Source organism: Aquarana catesbeiana, linkage group LG03 (assembly GCF_042186555.1).
Source record: "Aquarana catesbeiana isolate 2022-GZ linkage group LG03, ASM4218655v1, whole genome shotgun sequence".
Lineage (NCBI taxonomy): Eukaryota > Metazoa > Chordata > Amphibia > Anura > Ranidae > Aquarana > Aquarana catesbeiana.
Genome location: NC_133326.1, coordinates 573,488,615 through 573,508,945, shown reverse-complemented (window position 1 = coordinate 573,508,945; position 20,331 = coordinate 573,488,615). Strand labels below are relative to the sequence as shown.

Here is a 20,331-nt window from a genome sequence, read left to right as displayed (position 1 = left end):
TACGTACAGAGAATACAACACTAATTCTCATAGCCCCTATTGGCCCAGGAGACCAAGGTTCTCTATGCTCAGAGAACTCGCGGTGGAACCCCCCCTGGTTATTACCGATCCAGGAAGATCTACTCTCCCAGGGTCCAGTACACTGCCCCCAAGTGCAAAGATGGAACTTGGCTGCATGGTGTCTGAGGAGCAGTTGCTAGAAGCAAAGGGGTTCTCAGGCCGTCTAATAGACACAATGCTGAAAAGCTGGAAGATTGAAACACGGAACATCTACCAAAAGGTATGGAGATGTTTTTAACAGATGGTGTACAGACAAAGTCCATATACAAAGCTCAGTAGCAGTCCTGGAGTTTCTACAGGATGGGATAGACAAAGGACTAAGTCTTAGCATGCTTAAGAGTCAAGTGTCAGCACTTTCAGTTTACCTGGAAAAGAGATTGGCATCTGATCTGTGGGTAATCAGACTCTTTAGATCACTGAGCAAAGACCAATACAAGGTACAGTCTTTCCAAAGTTGGATCTGTCATTAGTGCTGCAAACTATAACAGAAGACCCCTTTTGAACCAGTGGATAGTTGCAACCTGAAGATGCTGACGCTTAAAGCAGTCTTCTTGGTGGCAATTACTACAGCAAAAAGGGCCTGTGAGTTGGAGGCCCTATCAATCAGGCCCCCCCTTTGTCAGATTTTTCCAGATCGCATAATCTTTAAGATGGATCCGGCATTTCTGCCTAAAGTGTCCTCGCATTTCCACAGAGGCCAGGAGATTGTGTTACCATCGTTTTGCCCAAATCCTTCTAAAGAACAAGAAGTAAGGTTCCATAGTCTAGACGTGAGGAGATGCGTCTTGCATTATTTAGAAGCAACAAAAGAGATTAGGAAGATGGATTCCTTATTTATTTTGATTTCTGGAGTGAGGAAAGGGCATAAGGCCTCAAGACGGACCATAGCCAGATGGCTAAAAGAAGCCATTGAACAGGCTTATAGGTTAGGAGGCATGCAGGTCCCAGAGGGTATCAGAGCACACTCCACCAGGGCTATAGCTGCGTCGCAAGCAGAAAGAGCTGGAGCAATGCCGGAACAGATTTGTAAAGCGGCAACCTGGTCCAGCTTTGCCACCTTTTGTAAGACACTATAGAGTGGATCTTTGGGCGGCTAAAGGTCAGACCTTTGGAGGCAAGGTCTTACAAGCCGTGGTCCCGCCCTAGGATAAGTGCTTGTTTATCCTCTCAGGTGGCTGTCCTGAAAGACGATTAGGGGAAAAACAAAGTTACTTACTGGTAACGTTCTTTCCCGTAGTCTTTCAGGACAGCTGGGTACCCACCCAATTGTGTATTAAGACCTAGAGATTTCCTTACAGGAAATGTGATATAATGAATTATGTGTATCATATGTTCTTGTGTCTCCCCAGCGGACTGGAGGTGCTCTTTAAAGAACTGAGGAGCCAGCAGGGGAGGAGGAAATTTATAGAAGCTGGCGCAGGTGTTTCCAACAGAGGGGAAGAGCCAAGCTCTCAGATGGCTGTCCTGAAAGACTACGGGAAAGAACGTTACCAGTAAGTAACTTAGTTTTTCCTCAGTTTAGGCTGATACGTATTCTTCTACATATTTTTGGTTAAAAAAAAATCGCAATAAGCGTTTGGCGCAAAAGTTATAGCGTTTACAAAATAGGGGATAGTTTTATGGCATTTTTATTCATATATATTTATTTATTTTTTTTTTTTACTAGTAATGGCGGCGATCAGCGTTTTTTATTGTGACTGTGACATTATGGCGGACACATCGGACATTTTTGACACCTATTTGGGACCATTGTCATTTATACAGCAATCAGTGCTATAAAAATGCACTGATTCCTGTGTAAATGACACTGGCAGTGAAGCAGTTAACCACTAGGGGGAGGGGTTAAGTCAGTACTAGGGAGTGTTTTCTAACTGTAGGGGGGATGGGCTAGCTGTGACACGTCACTGATCTCTGCTCCCGATGACAGGGAGCAGAGATCAGTGACACTGTCAACAGGCAGAATGGGGAGATGCTTGTTTACATCAGCATCTCCCCGTTCGTTCTCTCCGTGAGGCGATCACGGGTATCCCTGCGGCGATCGAGTCCGTGCGACCCGACTCGCGGAGCTCCCAACCGGCGCGTGGCGGCACGCACGCACGCAATGGCATGGCGGGGAATTCAATGGGACTTACAGGTACGCCCATTTGCCCAGCCGTGCCATTCTGCCGACCTAAATCGGCGTGCGCTGGTCGGGAAGTGGCTAAAACTAATTTTTTTTTTTTTTTTTTTTCTCCGTTTAGGCCGATATGTATTCTTCTACATATTTTTGGTAATAAAAATCGCAATAAGCGCAATATTGATTGGTTTGCGCAAAAGTTAAAGCGTCTACAAAAGGGACAGATTTGGGTGTTTTTTTTTTTTTTTTTTTTTTTTTTTTAATTTTGCGAGACTGCGACATTATGGTGGACACTTGACACATTTTTGGGATGATTGACAATTATACAGCGATCGGTGCTATAAAGATGCACTGATTACTGTAAAAATGTCAATGGCAGGGAAGGGGTTAACACTAGGGGGCGATCAAGGAGTTAACTGTGTTCCCTGACTGTGCTCTAACTGTAGGGGGAGGGGACTGACTATAGGAGATGACAGATCGTGGTTCCTAGCTATTAGGAACTCACGATCTGCATCTCCTCTCCTTACAGAACAGGGATGAGTGTGTTTACACATGTCTCTGTTCTGCCTCTCAAGCCCATGATTGCAGCGACTGCTGGTCACGAGCACTGGCACCCCTGCTATCCCGCCTAAAGGAGTCAATGTACAGCTACAACTGTTCGCAGGATCGCGTCGACCTGCCACAGTATAATGACGGCAGCTGGTTGACAAGTGGTTAAACAAAACAACAAAAAAAAGGCTTAACAAACGCTTTAATAGAAACACAGATAGCAATAAAGCCCTAGATGTCTGTGAAGAGTCTCCTTTATCCAGCCATGGTATAATCAGTAGCAGTCACATTCAACTGGACGTTTCAATACTTATCCAAACAGCTTTTTTAGCTATAATGAAAATGGAAGAAGCCACTTCACTAATTAAAACTGAAGAATTTGCTTGGATAAGCGGTGAAACATCTTCAACATTACAGAACAAGTAGAGTAGGACTACTCTTACTTCTAGCCCTACAGAGGTTCTAACTCCTTCACTATATCCAAAAGTGAGAAGAAGTTTTAATCTGGAGTTCATTTCAATTAAACACATTTGCATTAAATATTAACCATCTTGCTTAGTCTTCTGCGTACATTCTCTAGTTAAATAGAATTGGGAAACATGGTGGGTCACATTGAGTAAAATGGGAATCTATGCAAATTTTCATGAAAAGAATGTACTGTATGTTCCAGCTGTTAAGGGAAAAAAAATCTGAGTCCCTAGTTCAAACATACACTTGAAGCACTCTATATATTGACACTGGGACCTTACCTTTTTACAGATCCCAAATGCTTGCCTTTCAGAACACAGCTGGGGAGATTGCTGTCCTAACATCGCATGGTTAGCACAGCGGTCCTCCGAGCTGTGCGGTGTGTGGTGTGTGTTTGTTTTTTTTTTTTTTTTTTTTCTGTCCTGTTTAGCCCTGCCAGGTTGAATGGGGGAAAAAAAACTACTAGTGTGTACTAGGCCTTATTTATTGTTGCCACAGAATTTGTTAATTGGTTATGGCAGGGAGTGTACCTCTCTGATCTGTATAGTGAAAAGTGTGTGGACACCTGACAATCTCCCCTACGTAAACTGGTTAGATATCAGTTTCCAAAACTATGGCCATTAATATAAAGCTGGCACATTCTTTGTGGCTAGAAGAGCCTCCATTCTTCTATTTTTTTTATTTGTTTTGTTTGTTTTTGTGGTGCTATGCTCGTTTTCAGTTTTGATCTAAAGTTGTGATCAAAATTTATTAATGGTTTTCATTACCATGATCATTCATTTATTCATTCATATTCATTTTTTGCATGATGTGAAAAACACTCACTGGTTAAAAAAAAAACAACAAACAATTATGCTGGACTTGTTGCAACACAAACAAAGAATTTGTTTTTCATCATTACTAATTTTTTTTTTTCTCTTCAATGGAACCCAAAAAAAGTCATTGGCGTTGATGTAAAAAATGCCCACACACGATTCACTATATGGTTAAAAGTAATTTTTCAAAGCGGGTTTTCTGATGGTGACAACATTGAGCCATGCCGATGTAACGTGTGCTGAGACAGCTACGTGTTTTCTACACCCCCATATGATTGTGTGACAATACATGGAGCATAACTGGGAGAAAGGCACAGATACCTGGTACTTTGTTCAGGGATTTCCTGGTAAAGGCCCTAATTGCAGGATATCTGAGTATTATTTTAATGAAAGGTGCCATAATAAAAGCAACTTTTGAAATCGCAATAATGGATTTAAAGTTGGTATGAGATTTTAGTGATTGGGTTTAAATTTACTTTTATTGTTTTTCAGATGCCACAAACCTCGTACTCTCAGCCAACAGCAGGTACTCAACAACAAACATTGGAGCCACAGGACCGTATGTGGCTGCCGTTTTTAACAATCCCAATTGCACCAATCCTCCAACGTCATCTCAGCTCTATGACCTCTCCCAGGTGCAGGATACCCTGAATAACTATGTTGTTCGAGTGGGGAATGACACCGACTGCTTTAATAAAAACCCTTGCAATGGTGCTCTTCAAAGTAACACAGCATACAGGTATTACTTCATCCACATTAAGCCTTTGTGAAAAATCCTGGGAGAAAAGGGTGGTAGGAGTTATAGCCTACTCAAGTTCTGTCTTTGTTTAGTTGGGTCTTGTTGCTGCTCCAGTCTCCTACCTCCCAGGGTACATGTCATACACAACAATTGATGTAAACTTGTAAAGAGTACAGTGGGGACGGAAAGTATTCAGACCCCCTTAAATTTTTCACTCTTTGTTATATTGCAGCCATTTGCTAAAATCATTTAAGTTTATTTTTTTCCCTCATTAATGTATACACAGCACCCCATATTGACAGAAAAACACAGAATTGTTGACATTTTTGCAGATTTATTAGAAAAGAAAAACTGAAATATATCACGTGGTCCTAAGTATTCAGACCCTTTGCTGTGACACTCATATATTTAACTCAGGTGCTGTCCATTTCTTCTGATCATCCTTGAGATGGTTCTACACCTTCATTTGAGTCCAGCTGTATTTGATTATACTGAACTTGATTAGGAAAAGCCACACACCTGTCTATATAAGACCTTACAGCTCACAGTGCATGTCAGAGCAAATGAGAATCATGAGGTCAAAGGAACTACCTAAAGAGCTCAGAGACAGAATTGTGACAAGGCACAAATCTCGCCAAGGTTACAGAAAAATTTCTGCTGCACTTAAGGTTCCTAAGAGCACAGTGGCCTCCATGATCCTTAAATGGAAGACGTTTGGGACGACCAGAACCCTTCCTAGAGCTGGCCGTCCGGCCAAACTGAGCTGTCGGGGGAGAAGAGCCTTGGTGAGAGAGGTAAAGAAGAACCCAAAGATCACTGTGGCTGAGCTCCAGAGATGCAGTTGGGAGATGGGAGAAAGTTGTAGTAAGTCAACCATCACTGCAGCCCTCCACCAGTCGGGGCCTTATGGCGGAAGCCTCTCCTCAGTGCAAGACACATGAAAGCCCGCATGGAGTTTGCTAAAAAAAAACAAAACACCCGAAGGACTCCAAGATGGTGAGAAATAAGATTCTCTGGTCTGATGAGACCAAGATAGAACTTTTTGGCCTTAATTCTAAGCGGTATGTGTGGAGAAAACCAGGCACTGCTCATCACCTGTCCAATACAGTCCCAACAGTGAAGCATGGTGGTGGCAGCATCATGCTGTGGGGGTGTTTTTCAGCTGCAGGGACAGGACGACTGGTTGCAATCGTGGGAAAGATGAATGCGGCCAAGTACAGGGATATCCTGGACGAAAACCTTCTCCAGAGTGCTCAGGACCTCAGACTGGGCCGAAGGTTTACCTTCCAACAAGACAATGACCCTAAGCACACAGCTAAAATAACGGAGTGGCTTCCCAACAACTCCATGGCTGTTCTTGAATGGCCCAGCCAGAGCCCTGACTTAAACCCAATTGAGCATCTCTGGAGAGACCTAAAAATGGCTGTCCACCAACGTTTACCATCCAACCTGACAGAACTGGAGAGGATCTGCAAGGAGGAATGGCAGAGGATCCCCAAATCCAGGTGTGACTAACTTGTTGCATCTTTCCCAAAAAGACTTCATGGCTGTATTTGATCAAAAGGGTGCTTCTACTAAATACTGAGCAAAGGGTCTGAATACTTAGGACCATGTGATATTTCAGTTTTTTTTTTTTTTTTTTTCTTTTTTTCTTTTTTAATAAATCTGCAAAAATGGCAACAATTCTGTGTTTTTCTGTCAATATGGGGTGCTGTGTGTACATTAATGAGGAAAAAAATGAACTTAAATGATTTTAGCAAATGGCTGCATTATAACAAAAGAATGAAAAATTTAAGTAGGTCTGAATACTTTCCGTCCCCACTGTATGTATTGAAAACTAAAGAAAACCTTTTGGATAGAGTGTGGAGATTGACTGAAAACCCTTGTCAGTTTGTTTTTCTGTCTGTGACCTATTCAGGAGTTAGCCTCTCACTTCCTCTGACAGGCAACAGGAAGTGAGGGGGGGGGGGGTTCCCCTCTTAAAAAAATTGTCTCTGGAAACCAGTAAAGGAAGATCTACCTTTTTGCCTTTTGGTCAGGTGACAACACTAAGGTCTCATGCACAGTGGACGTGTGTGTGGGTGTTTTTGTCTATAAAAGTAAAAAAAAAAAAAAAAAAAACTTGTAAAACGCATCTAAACAAGTGTTATTGTTAGGCACATTTAAACACTTGTGCGTTAGTTTCAACGGTTAAAATTAAATTTTGTCTAAAAGTAAAAAAAAATAATTTAATTTTAACAGTTGAAACTAACGCACAAGTGTTTAAATGTGCCTAACAATAACACTCTTTTAGAGGCGTTTTACAAGCGCTTTTTTTTTTTTTTTTTTCCTGCCCAAACCCTGCTGCTCCTGGACGCACTGGCAGATGTTTTTTTTCCTGCCTCTAAATGTTGATAAAACTAGGATAAAAGGTTTGGAGGCAGGAAAAACTGCCAGACGCTAGTAGGAGCAGCTGCAAAAACATCCTGTGTGCATGAGGCTTTAAAATTAGTTTGTTTTCTTTGCAAGGATCACCAGGACAAATTGAGGGTTAATCTCCTTAAGGGGGAACCCCGGCAGCATTAAGAGAAGTATAGGTTTTTTTTTTTTTTTTTTAATCCTACTTGCCCAAGTGGATGCAGCATCGGTCCCCCTGCCTGCTGATTGCTCATGGAGCACTGAGAATGGAGCAGAGGGCTGGTGACTGTCAGTCATCGATGTCTGCTCTGCCCCCCCCTCACTCCCAGTCAGCTGAGCCAGGTGCCAGTCCAGGCTCCTGGGTGGATCCTGACCTTTTCCCAGCCTGGACCGGCTCTGTGACGTCAGCCTGAAAACAGGTTACAGGAGTGCAGAAGGAACTGCACTCCTGTGATCCATGGGAGAAGTACAGCCAAACAAGCTTTGGCTGTACTTTATTTTTTTGTAACGCTTGAAAAAATGTAATTCTTTCCTTCCTTATCCACAAAAAAAATGCAATTATACCACTTTTTGGGACAAAAAACAGGGACAACTTTGGGAAGAGAAACCAAGGGATTTGGTTCCAAAAAAGGGACCGTCCCTCCTATATGAGGGATAGTTGGGAACAATGCAATCTTCTGCTGTGCAAGAAATTAAGAAATTTGTCTGTGGGGGGGAAAAAAAAAACCTATTTAGTACATCTCTAATATACATGCTCTAAAACGAGTCTTCAAACTATGGTCCTCCAGTTGTTCAGGAACTACAATTCCCATCATGCCTAGTCATGTCTGTGACTGTCAGAGTTTTACAATGCCTCATGGGATGTGTAGTTCTGCAACAGCTGGAGGGCTGTAGTTTGAAGATCACAGCTGTAAAAACTCAAGTACAGAAATTGCTGTTGATTAGTCAAAAATCTACAGAGCTTGTAACATCCTGTTTGAGTCGACAGCACTTCTTTGGTAAACTGATATGCCAAGCAGTGTTAACAGCAGATGTTCTGCAGTCCTAACACAATTGCTGTCCTAGAGTGAGAACACTGCTGCTGCTCTTCTTCCCTTAGCTTTAAAAAAAAAAAAAAAAAAAATTGAAAATGTCAAGTGTTCTACAAGAGAACCATAAACTGGGTACAACACAATCCGACTATGCCTCCCGTGTCTTGACAAAGCACAATAGTACAGAGAATGGTAGTATATATTTAAGTTGTGTCTACGTATGAATGGAAAAGCAATGACAAATCAGAATAGCATTACAATGCCAAGAGTAACAAAAGGCAAATAAAGGGGACCATACTAATTTCCTGAATCTAGCGTTGTTGGGGTAAGAGGGCTAGACACCCATTTGTAGTCAGTCTTCGAGTGAGAAAGTGATACTCCTAAGCATCAAGGCCTGAGGTGTGCCTTGGCCTGACTGGTCAGTATGCCTGAAAAGAGGGCAAAAAGACACAAATTTAGGTGAAGAAGGGAAGGTAACAATCCATCGAGAGTAGTAGCGTGCGCCCGGATGGCAACAGTATATATCCGAAAAGTGTCCCCTTTTGACCGGAGAAAACACCCCCCCCTGACTTGGTGATGAGACAGAACCCCCTACAGACCTGCGAAGCTACCCAGAACCCAACTAAACGTCCCGTGAACGATTGGACAGAGCCTGAAGTCCGAGACGACCCAGAAATGAGAATGAACGGCTTGTGAATGAGGATGCGTGGGGGAAGGGGAGCAATAGCTGCCCTGAAGAGTCCCTGCAAAATGAATGGCCGAGAAGTTTGAAACTTCAAACGGACACCAGAGAAGTGCTCAGTGAAACCCCTCCCAAGCCCTGGCCTGGCCATACTGGTATGGGGAAGTGCGAGGGTGAGTGCCAAAGAACAACTGGTAGGAGTTCAAAATGCTAAATACCTGAAGGATGTGATGGAGAAGGTGGATGAGGCTCATGCACTATGGCAATGAGTATTGACAACATGGAGAAACCATGCCAGACACAGAATACTTGTCCCACCTGATGCGATCGGGTCGTGCTTCAGCCTGTGACCCGATAACCGAGCCTAAAACAGAACCGAGGAAGGAGGGCCAGACTCCACCCCAGGGAAATACGTCCCATGGCATGAAAACAGTCATCCCCAAAGTGACTGAAACCCCCCTACCTGGAACCGGCTGGAGAATGGAAAAGATGACTGGACTGACGTCCCTGAGCAGTCTTCCAGGCCACATCCTAAACGAGATCCGAGCCAAAGAGAGGAGGTTTCTAAGTTCAAAAGTAAGTTTTTATATAAAGGCAAACTTATTTATCAGCTGAATCCAAATGGTCAGAGTAGGACAAGTTGTTTCTTTCCAAGACAGTATAGTCTTCTTAGCAAAGAAGTACAATATTTGTAACAAACGTTTAACATATATGTAGAAACAATTAGTTCACCAAAATTACCTAACGACAAACCATTTTTGTGAGTGCTGTTTTTCCTTAAATACAGCATGGTGAGCGAGTATCGGCATAGGACAGGAAGTGTCGACCTGGTAGGCTCATTAGGATAAAATAAGGGAGAACCCTACATGTATAACAAATAAATATAAAACTAACTCTTTAAAGCAGGGGTCTCAAACTGGTGGCCCTTCAGCTGTTGTGAAACTACAAGTCCCATCATGCCTCTGCCTGTGGGAGTCATGCTTGTAACTGTCAGCCTTGCAATGCTTCATGGGACTTGTAGTTTAGCAACAGCTGGAGGGCTGCCAGTTTGAGACCCCTGCTCTAAAGCATAATTGAGCGAGGCCCATTTGCTCACATCTAAGCTGCTTTTAAGCATCTTAATCCCAAAATAAAATGTTTAGTTTATTGTTTTTGCAGCTTACCCATTATTAAGATGTGATGGCTGCATTCGTGTGTGTGTGTGTGTGTGTGTGTGTGGTGTGTTTTTTTTTTTTTTTGTTTTGTTTTGTTTGTTTTTTTGGCTTGCTTTCCCCCTTTTATTTATTTTATGTATTTATTTTTGTCACCGGTAAGTCTGTTGATCTTTCAACAGAACAATCTTCCCTGCAAATTTAGCAGTTGAAGTGTTGAGACAAACCATTTACCACTGACGGGTGCTTACAGTGATCAGCTTTTATTTATTCACGTAAAACCTTTATCCCAAAAGGAAAAAACTGTTGCTGTAACTGCATTGTGTGCTGGAGTTTGGACTAAATTTGTTAGTGTATCCAAATCTGCTAGTACACCAAAACGCCTTGCTTCCCAGACTGACAATGCAGCTGTGCTCCTTCATCCGGATTGGGGGCACTCCCTAATACAAGGTGTGCGTTTACTGGCTAGATCACCTGTAGAAAAAAATTTAAGCCAAAAAGAAAAGAAAACGAATGCAGCCACACCACATCTAAGGATTGGTAAGCTGCAATATATTCATGTTTAGTTTTGGGGTTAATACCGCTTTAGGCTACTCTTGCATTCTCATGGACTTTCATGGTGAGAGACGCAGTTCTGATGCCACCAATACTGACCCTTAAAGCTGATGTCAAGCTTTACTGTCGCTCTTATTTATTTAGTTATTTTTTGGGCTAAGCAGGCCCAAACAAACTATTTCCTATACTAATAGTTGTGCCTGCTGGTCACACTGTATAAACTGTAGGTAGCCTCAGATACATACTGTATACAGCCTTGTGTTCCGGATTTGTGACTAGACCACCGTGTGTCTCACACCCGGAAAAAGCAGCGCTCAGCCATTAACGGCATGTTTGTGTTCTATCAATGAATACAAAGCTTTCATATATAAATGGGATAGGAACAAAGTGGGCAATAAGGAAGGAGGCATTGGAGGCGGCCATAACTATAATACCGAAAGAGGGAAAAGATGCCTCACTCTGTTCTAGTTACAGGCCTATTTCACTGTTGAATGTTGACATTAAGTTGTTCACGAAGGTAATGGCAGGAGGGCTGAAACTGATAATGAAGGAGTTAATTCACACTGATCAGGCAGGTTTTGTCCCCGGAAGAGAATGCCGGGATAACGGAATTAGAACACTGCTGGTGGTACATAAAATTAAAGAGCCTGTCAATAGACGCTGAAAAAGCGTTTGACAGGGTAGACTGGGGGTTCATGCAAGATACCTTGGTGGAGAGGGGAGTAGGCACCAGATTCATGCAGTGAATCAGAGCGCTCTAGAAGTACCCCACAGCAAGGATAAAAGTAAACTGCTAAAATCCAAAAATATTTTGGCGAAAATACCACAGGATGTAAACATTAGGGGGATTATGGCAAGAGAAGAGGAACATAAGTTGACCACATATGCCAACGATATTTTTTTCTTTGTAACACTACCCAGATTAACTCTTCCAAACTGGATGAAAAGATTAAAACAATACGGAGAAATATCGAATATTTAAAATAAACCCGGATAAATCAGATTTTAAAAATCAACGTGCCATCACAGGAGGTATACATCTATCAAGAGGAGTTTCCATTTATCTGGAGAGAAAAAATTAAAATATCTAGGGGTTAAGATCACTGTCCCTGGACATGCTTTTTTGTTCAAACTTCTTGCCATTGCTGAACGAAATCAAATGTGACATGAATAAAATAGCATCAAGACATGTGTCATGGCTGGGGAGAATTAATATATTTAAAATGAGCCTCCTACCGAAGATTATGTATAAATACCAGATGCTGCTGATCCCTCTACCACAAGTTTATTTTAAAACATGATACTCTCTTAGGTTCATCTGGAAAGGGAAAAAGTCACGAATAAGTCTACAAGTATTAACTAGAGACATGGTTACATAGTAGGTGAGGTTGAAAAAAGACACAAGTCCATCAAGTCCAACCTATGTGTGTGATTATGTGTCAGTATTACATTATATATCCCTGTATGTTGCGGTCATTCAGGTGCTTATCTAATAGTTTCTTGAAGCTATCAATGCTCCCCGCTGAGACCACCGCCTGTGGAAGTGAATTCCACATCCTTTCCGCTCTTACAGTAAAGAACCCTCTACGTAGTTTAAGGTTAAACCTCTTTTCTTCTAATTTTAATGAGTGGCCGCGAGTCTTGTTAAACTCTCTTCTGCGAAAAAGTTTTATCCCTATTGTGGGGTCACCAGTACGGTATTTGTATATTGAAATCATATCCCCTCTCAAGCGTCTCTTCTCCAGAGAGAATAAGTTCAGTGCTCGCAACCTTTCCTCATAACTAAGATCCTCCAGACCCTTTATTAGCTTTGTTGCCCTTCTTTGTACTCGCTCCATTTCCAGTACATCCTTCCTGAGGACTGGTGCCCAGAACTGGACAGCATACTCCAGGTGTGGCCGGACCAGAGTCTTGTAGAGTGGGAGAATTATCGTTTTATCTCTGGAGTTGATCCCCTTTTTAATGCATGCCAATATTCTGTTTGCTTTGTTAGCAGCAGCTTGGCATTGCATGCCATTGCTGAGCCTATCATCTACTAGGACCCCCAGGTCCTTTTCCATCCTAGATTCCCCCAGAGGTTCTCCCCCCAGCGTATAGATTGCATTCATATTTTTGCCACCCAAATGCATTACAGAAAACAGGGGGCCCTGGGGGTACCAGATTTAAAGAACTATCATAAAGCGGTTCTTCTTTCAGGGGTTATAGATTGGGAACAAAGATAAAAGTTGGGTGGCATTGGAAAACGCAATAAATAAGATAGCTTTGGAGAAAATAATTTGGGTTCCCGCACATTTAAGGAATATAGAGGAGAAAACACATAAGATGACACAAAAAGCATTAGAGATTTGGGATATGATACACAAAAGAGAAAAATGGGGATATAATTCCCCATGTATCCCACTTAAAGACACAGACTACTTTTCCCCAGTGAAAATAATCAGTTTGGTAACTGGATTAAGAAGCAGAATGCACAATTAAAGGATGTAATGGTGAAGGGTAGGTTTTGCACATTTCAAGAGTTAAAACAAAAAAACGACTTGATGGTAATAGATGACTGGCGGTATTTCCATCTGAAACATTTCATTGAATCTCTCCCCCAACCAGTGCCGTCAGCAGACAATTTGCTCCCGATGGAGAAACTCTGTATGGCCACAGCAAAAAGGAAGGGGGATATCTATAATGTATAAAATCTAATGGAAAGAGATGGGATGCGGAAACCGCCATACATCCGCAAATGGGAGAAAGAATTGGGGACACAGGTGAATGAGATGGAGACGAGGAAAATTTTTTGTTTGGTTTTCGCAACGTCACAGGACAGTAATATGATAGAAATGAGTTTCAAATGCTTAGCGCAGTGGTACATAACCCCAGACAAGGCCCATAAGTATCAAAGGGAGACCCTGCAGTGTTGGAGGGGGTGTGGAGAACTGGGAACCATGTCCCATATTTGGTGGACCTGTCCAAAAATTAGACTATATTGGAGAGAAATAATACAGATAATAAGAGATAACAAACATGGTGGTACAAGAAGATCCATGGGAGTGTTTATGCCATCTGACAAAAATTCAAGTCAACCATTATATGAGAATATTTGGTTCCCTCACTACTGAATGCAGCTAAAAGCCTAATCCCTAGGCATTGTCAGGACCCAGAGAGCCCTACTCTGAGGAGCTGGTGTAAATAGAGTAGATGATATTTTTAACATGGAGTATTTGAGATTTAGTGGGGAGGAGGGATGGGCAGGATTTGTGGAAAAATGGAAGGAATGGCTCAAATTTAAGCATACAATAAGGTTTGCAGAAATAATGGGAGCTTGACTAGGAGAGAGCGAAAAGGGTAGATATGCAGTGGTAGATACTTATTTAGGACCCAGATCGAGAGCAGGGGGGAGGGGGGGTCTAGGGGTTATTGGTAACAAATATTCTAAGATGAGAATGAATTTTTTGATTAAATGTATGTTATCAATTTTATATATGATATAAAGTAAATGTAACAAAAGATATTGAGGGAAAAAAAATGAATACAAAGCTTCCTCTGATTGGTGGGAGAGGTGGATTAATGACATCAATGATCTCAAAATCCTTGAAAAGAATAAAAGATTACCTAGGAATATGTGGGCGCTGCTCAGCCTGAATCTATTTTGATGGGGAGGTTATTCTGGTGTAAGGAGGGAAGGTCTTGTCTCACCCAGAACACAGTGCTGTATACTATATGTAGCTGAGCCTACATACAGCTTTCCCAGCGGATGCATATGTTGGTGTAGGAAAGTTTGTTTGGGTAGGCTTGGCCCAAATGAACTACAGTGAGGGTGAAAAAAAGTATTTGATCCCCTGCTGATTTTGTACGTTGCCCACTGACAAAGAAATAATCAGTCTATAATTGTTTTGTTGCCTTGGCTGTGTGTTTTGGGTTTTTGGGTTCTTTTCATGCTGGGATACCCATCCACGACACATTTTAATGCCCTGGCTGAGGGAAGGAGGTTCTCACCCAAGATTTGATCATACATGGGCCCTGTCCATCGTCCCTCTGATGGGGTGAAGTTGTCCTGTCCCATTAGCAGAAAAACACCCCCTAAGCATAATGTTTCCACCTCCATGTTTGATGGTGGGGATGGTGCTCTTGGGGTCAAAGGCAGCATTCCTCCTCCTCCTCCAAACACGGCAAGTTAAGTTGATGCTAAAGATCTCGATTTTGGTCTCATCTGACCACAACACTTACACCCAGTTCTCCTCATAATTATTCAGATGTTCATTAGCAAACTTCAGACAGGCCTGTACATGTGCTTTCTTGAACAGGTGGACCTTGCGGGCGCTGCAGGATTTCAGTCCTTTACGGCGTAGTGTGTTACCAATTGTTTTCTTGGTGACTATGGTCCCAGCTGCCTTGAGATCATTTGATAAGATTCTCCCGTGTAGTATGTTTTATGTAAAATGCTATGCCTCAAAAGTCCCATTTCACTATTAGATAAACCATATTCTTGTATGATGGTCAGCATACAGAGACTGGCCTGGCACTGTAAGCTGAGCTCTGTAGGTAGGTAGAGGCATTTCATTGCAGAAGAGACATTGCTGCTCGTTCTTTTTACAACGGGACTTCAGTTCTGCTATAATATGGGCGCATCTGACTTCAAACAAACACAAAACCAAAGAGGGACTGTATCCAACAAGGGAGCATCATAGTAGTGGATCTTAATTATCTAAGAGGGCTGGTAACAACGGGGGGGGGGGGGTTTGTGAGGGAGCTTCACGAACACCCTATGCCTTTTTAATCCTTCTACAAAATCCTAGATTTTAGATGGAGGTTTTACTTTTGGAAATGCCTTTAGTGCTAAACTAATGACATTCTTTTCTGTTTTAGCTTTAAGTATGCATTCTACACTGGATCTGTTAAAACGTATGAGACTGACTGGTCACCTCCCATTACTACAAATCGAGGTAAGAAGGTTCTAGGAGTCGGCCTTGCTTTATATCCCATAAACCAACCCCAATCTGATATTTCAGTTTTACTTGGTTCCTGGCAGGACGGTGCACTCCCTGGCTGCTAGAGGAAGCCACCCCTCAGTTCTGAAGCAAACATTTATAATTCACAGATTGGAGTGAGTGGTTCCCAAAGAGGGTCCCACATTTCTTCACTGACTGGCTATATATATTTTATTTATTTATTTTTTTTTTTGCATCCTCTTTCTATTTCTTTCCTTGAAAAAATCATAACTATTGGTTCACACATCTGTCTGTATTCATAGGTCAAGATCCAGGAAGCATTGATTTGTGGCCTGGAGGAAGGAGTGGTGGTATGATCGTCATCACCTCAATCCTCAGCGTGCTGACTTTCTTTGTCCTAGCGGGACTCCTGGCAGCTGTTATCACCAATCTTATGTAAGTCGTTTTTGCCATGGACAGTGTTTTCATGGCAGAATGTTGTTTTCATACTCTGTTTTGTTTTATGATGTGGGTTTAGTGACCCTATCAATAAATGGTTTTACATGCTGTTTATACTCACGCGGTCTCTTAGATTCGTTTTCTGCATTGTGCAAAAAAAAAACTGGTTGATCCTGCTGCTTTCTATCTCCACCTTCTGTTCATGTCCTTAATTCAGTTAAGGATTTTGCAGTTCTGGTGGCAACTCTGCACATGCTCCATTTTCAGTAAGTTTCTATACTGAGCATTTCCTCTCTATCACATCTGAGCAGCCTATGTGACTATAGAGTCACACATGTGGGTGTATACACAATGGTAAATGACAGCCCACTCCCTCCCTCTTCCATGCCCACTAACCAGCTAAACACACGGATAGGTTGCCAAAATATAATAAAGATTTGATTTCAAATATATATTTGTATGCTAATTGAAAACAGTTTATTAATATTTATTCTTACTCTGTAATCCAAAGGTTTTTTTTTTTTTGTGATCTAAATGCAGCTCATAGTTTTTAATGGGCCTGTGCACAGGTATAGACTTGCCATGCATACAGATCCTTAAATAAATTTCAAAAACCTGCATTGCTGGTCACTATTTTCATGTGCATAATACGTGTATATACACACCACACTCCTTTGAAAAAAAAAAAAAAAAAAAGGCTGGAAGAATTATTACCCATGTGTATGCACATGTTGCTATATAGCCTATCCTCGCATTTTTTTTCTGCCAGGAATGTCTGATACATCAATACCATGCAAGTACGCTAAGGGTGCTGGAGCAATAAAGTGGGGTAAAAGGAAACCTGTAAGTAAGCAGACTGTATGGGGTAGGGGGTGGCGTTGGCATTGGCATGATAGTATCTAGCTGCATTTTTATAGTGTTTCAAGTGTTGGGAAGGCTTGGTATATTATTAAATTGCCTATTTGGAGGAACAAACATAGAGAAGGCAGGCTGAATTGTCTTTTTGAAGGCTCGATAATTTTAGATTTTTTTTTTATTTTTTTTTTATTTTGCAATTGAATAGTAGCCTATATATACCCTACTATTACTAGGCCATTTTGTCAGTGCTGTGATAGTTTGACTTACAACTAGCCATGCAACACTGTACCAAAAATTTTATATAATTTTCAGCTTGTTTACATTTTTTTGATTGCTGTAATAGGCTCACTGCGATCTTAAGGCACAGAACCACTCAGATTAGCTCTGTGCTAATGATGGCTTGATCACAGGCATTCAAGGGGTGCAATGGCCTCCCATACACAATTTCTGCGATACCAAATATTGACACCACCTACCCATATATTTTTATTTTATTTTTTACAATATTGTGGTAGTGAGGTGGTTAAATTAAACCAGTGTTTTACCCATGGCCAGGTAATGGGTTTAAAATTGTCTCCTACAGAAGCTTATACTTTTTTTCTTCACTCATGCTGGTCAGCTTTTGGAGGGGAAGAGAAATACACAGCACTTCCAGGTTTGGCAAGAATGTGACTCTCTTCTAGACATGTGCAATTCGTTTAGTTCCAAATTCATTTAACGTATTTTGACAAATTTGTTAATCCCGAAATTTCTGAATTTTTCAATTTCCGAAATTATGAATTTCCGATAATTCGAAATTTCGGAAATTGGAAAAATTTGAAATTAGGAAATTCGAATATTCGAAATTTCATAAATTTAACATTTGGAAATTTTGAAAATCCAAGAATAAGAATGGAAATCTGAAAATTCAAAAAAACCCGAAAATCTGAAATAACTAACTAATAATAATACATGTTAAATTTATAGGTATTGGAATTTCCTTTCAAATTTAGCTGTTAGTGAACGTAACGAGTACAAATTTATCCGAAGTTACGAATTATCTGAAATTACAAATGCCCTATCTAAACAAATGAACATAACGATATAATATTAATTAATAACAATAATAAACCTTTTTTATTAATTTTGTTCCATTCCATTTGTTTAGATGCGGCATTCGTAACTTCAGATAAATTTGTATTCATTACATTCACAAACAGCCAAATTTGAAAGGAAATTTCAATACCTATAATTCAATAGTTGTTGTTGTTGTTGTTGTTACGAATTTTTCTGTTTTTTTTCAAATTTTTGGAAATTTGAAAATTCGGAAATTTTAAAAATTCAGAAAAAGCAAAAAAACAAATAAAACGAACACATTTTTTGTCAGTGCACAGGTCTACTCTCTTCCTCTTCTCTCATGTGGCAGTGTTGTCGATTGCCAGATACCTGAGCAGCCAATGTTAAAGGGGCTAGAGAGGTCCTCAGCCCTCGTTAAACTCCTAGTTGTGATTTTATAGCTTATACAGAATCATATCATCCTCCTCATCATCCTCCTCCTCCTCCTCCTCTTCCTCTTCCTCTTCCTCTTCCTCACATTTGATAAAACCTAAGCAGTTGGTGGCTGCCAGCCCCTATTGGGTCCTCCTGCTAATGCCCACACATTTGTTACTGTTGCTGAAAGTAAACTCCAATTTGATTATAATTCATATGTCTTCAGCCATTGCTAAATTTTTACTGCATTTTTCAATGAGTGTTTTTTTTTTTTTTTTTGTCATTTGTTATCCGGACAGGACTCCAGCTACTGATTTGCAGCCCAAACAACATGAAACGCAGACCTCTCACACTGTGACTCACAAAGCAGAAGCAGGTGTTGAGTATGCCTCAGCCCTCAGCGTCTCGGAACGTTATGCCACCAACCCACAAGTTTGAGGATTCTCCTGCCTATTACTGAATTCTCAGTGTCTTTTTGTCATAGTGTCATGGTTAGTAAGGGATAATACATGAATCTTTAAAGGGATCAGCCATGTACAATAGTGGAGGTTGCCATTTTGTGAGTTGAGCCAACATAAGAGACGATGGTCAGGAACTAGTGATTTCTGAGGAATGAGGCCGTAGTTTCATGCCTCAGTTTTGTCACAAGTTACTTCATGAACTCTTAATTTTCACCATTTTGGCTTGGCTCAGAAAAGGTGACAACAGTCTGTAGGGGGTACTGCATGACCAATGAGGAAAAAGACTAACTTAACTCCTGTAAATATGAAAAACTTTCTTTTCATAATGGGAATATTAAAAAAAACATATTGCCATGAAAACTGTAGTTTCTTATAGGATGTTTGTGGTGTGAAGAGCGTGTTTCAGCATTCTAAACATAACTTGAAGCCATTTTGTTTTTCTACTTGACGACAATAGCATTTTCCTCTCGAAACTCTGCTGTACTTGATTGACTCTGATGGCATTAACATTGGACCCCAATTCTTCCTTCTCTGCACATTGTTTATATAAAATGGGGGCATTAATATATGCTGCTGGCCATTTTGCTAAATCTTTTTGTATATTTCAGCAATGTGCTGTGTAGATAATAAGAAGTTGGTTAGTTTGTTTTTCTTTTGTGGTCAGTGTTCATTAGAGAATGAAATCAAATTCTTATTTCTAAAATAAAATACTTTGAAATTATTGGTGTTAATAAATCAAAGCAGCAACCAATCAGAAATCCTTATTCACTTGTCTGCCCTCTCTAATCCTATTTGGCTGCCAAAGGTTGCTGGATAAATGTTACAATTGCTATTCTGCAATCCTGTTAAATGGTTGCATTTATGTTTTTGTATGCTGTGATTTTTCTAAATAAAATCTGTGTAAAAGATTGGACTTTTCTCTTGTCTCTGATTTGGAATATATATATATATATATATAATCACCAGGCTCAAAGTAGTGTTTGCAGAATTACCAGCAACAAGGTGGTTGTAAGAATGGGCTGCTAAAAGTTTTTTTTTTTTTATCTGTTAGGGAAAGTGAAATTCTGGCGTCTAGGGAGCATAGTATATTTTATGTCCAGAGAGCTGAAGAACCTGCACTTAATCTACAAATATATGCCTGAAGTTGAAGCAATGTTTTTCAATATGTTGGCATTATGTCTCAAGCACACAGTGTTCTGGAATAAAATATGGACACATTGTGAACTGAGCTGCACAATGTTTTGAAAGTGAATATTTTATATACCGGTAGTAGTATTTTAACACTCTTTTTCTTGTTTTAGGTAGTTTTAACACTTGATATTTTGAGCACGGTCATACACAATATTTGTTTCTATACAGTTTTCTCATGCTAATCATTTTTTGTGAATCTTTTGCAGTCTACCTGAAGATCCTATTGGTCACAGCACTTCTGCTGCAAGATGACAACCCTAATACGCTGCCTCACAAATAGAAAAAAATATATAAGGGGTTGCGCTAATACCTGTGTACCATAATAAAATATCTACAGTGAAAAAATACTCATAATGTGGCTATAAATAAACCAAAAATAATGTGCAAACATTGACTGTAGATATATAAAA

The 20,331-nt window shown here is 40.7% G+C and overlaps 1 protein-coding gene across 1 annotated transcript in view; it reads left to right on the top strand.

Annotated features, from left to right (window-relative positions):
* Positions 1 to 19,638, top strand: part of UPK3A (uroplakin 3A) — a 43,750-nt gene extending 24,112 nt beyond the window's left edge. Inside the window, exons 3-6 of the mRNA XM_073621918.1 lie at positions 4,501 to 4,747; positions 15,421 to 15,497; positions 15,806 to 15,938; positions 18,569 to 19,638. Coding sequence (XP_073478019.1) covers positions 4,501 to 4,747; positions 15,421 to 15,497; positions 15,806 to 15,938; positions 18,569 to 18,707 — 596 coding nt within the window. The 3' untranslated portion in view covers positions 18,708 to 19,638. The remainder of the gene's footprint in view (positions 1 to 4,500; positions 4,748 to 15,420; positions 15,498 to 15,805; positions 15,939 to 18,568) is intronic.
* The last annotated feature ends 693 nt before the right edge of the window (positions 19,639 to 20,331 follow it).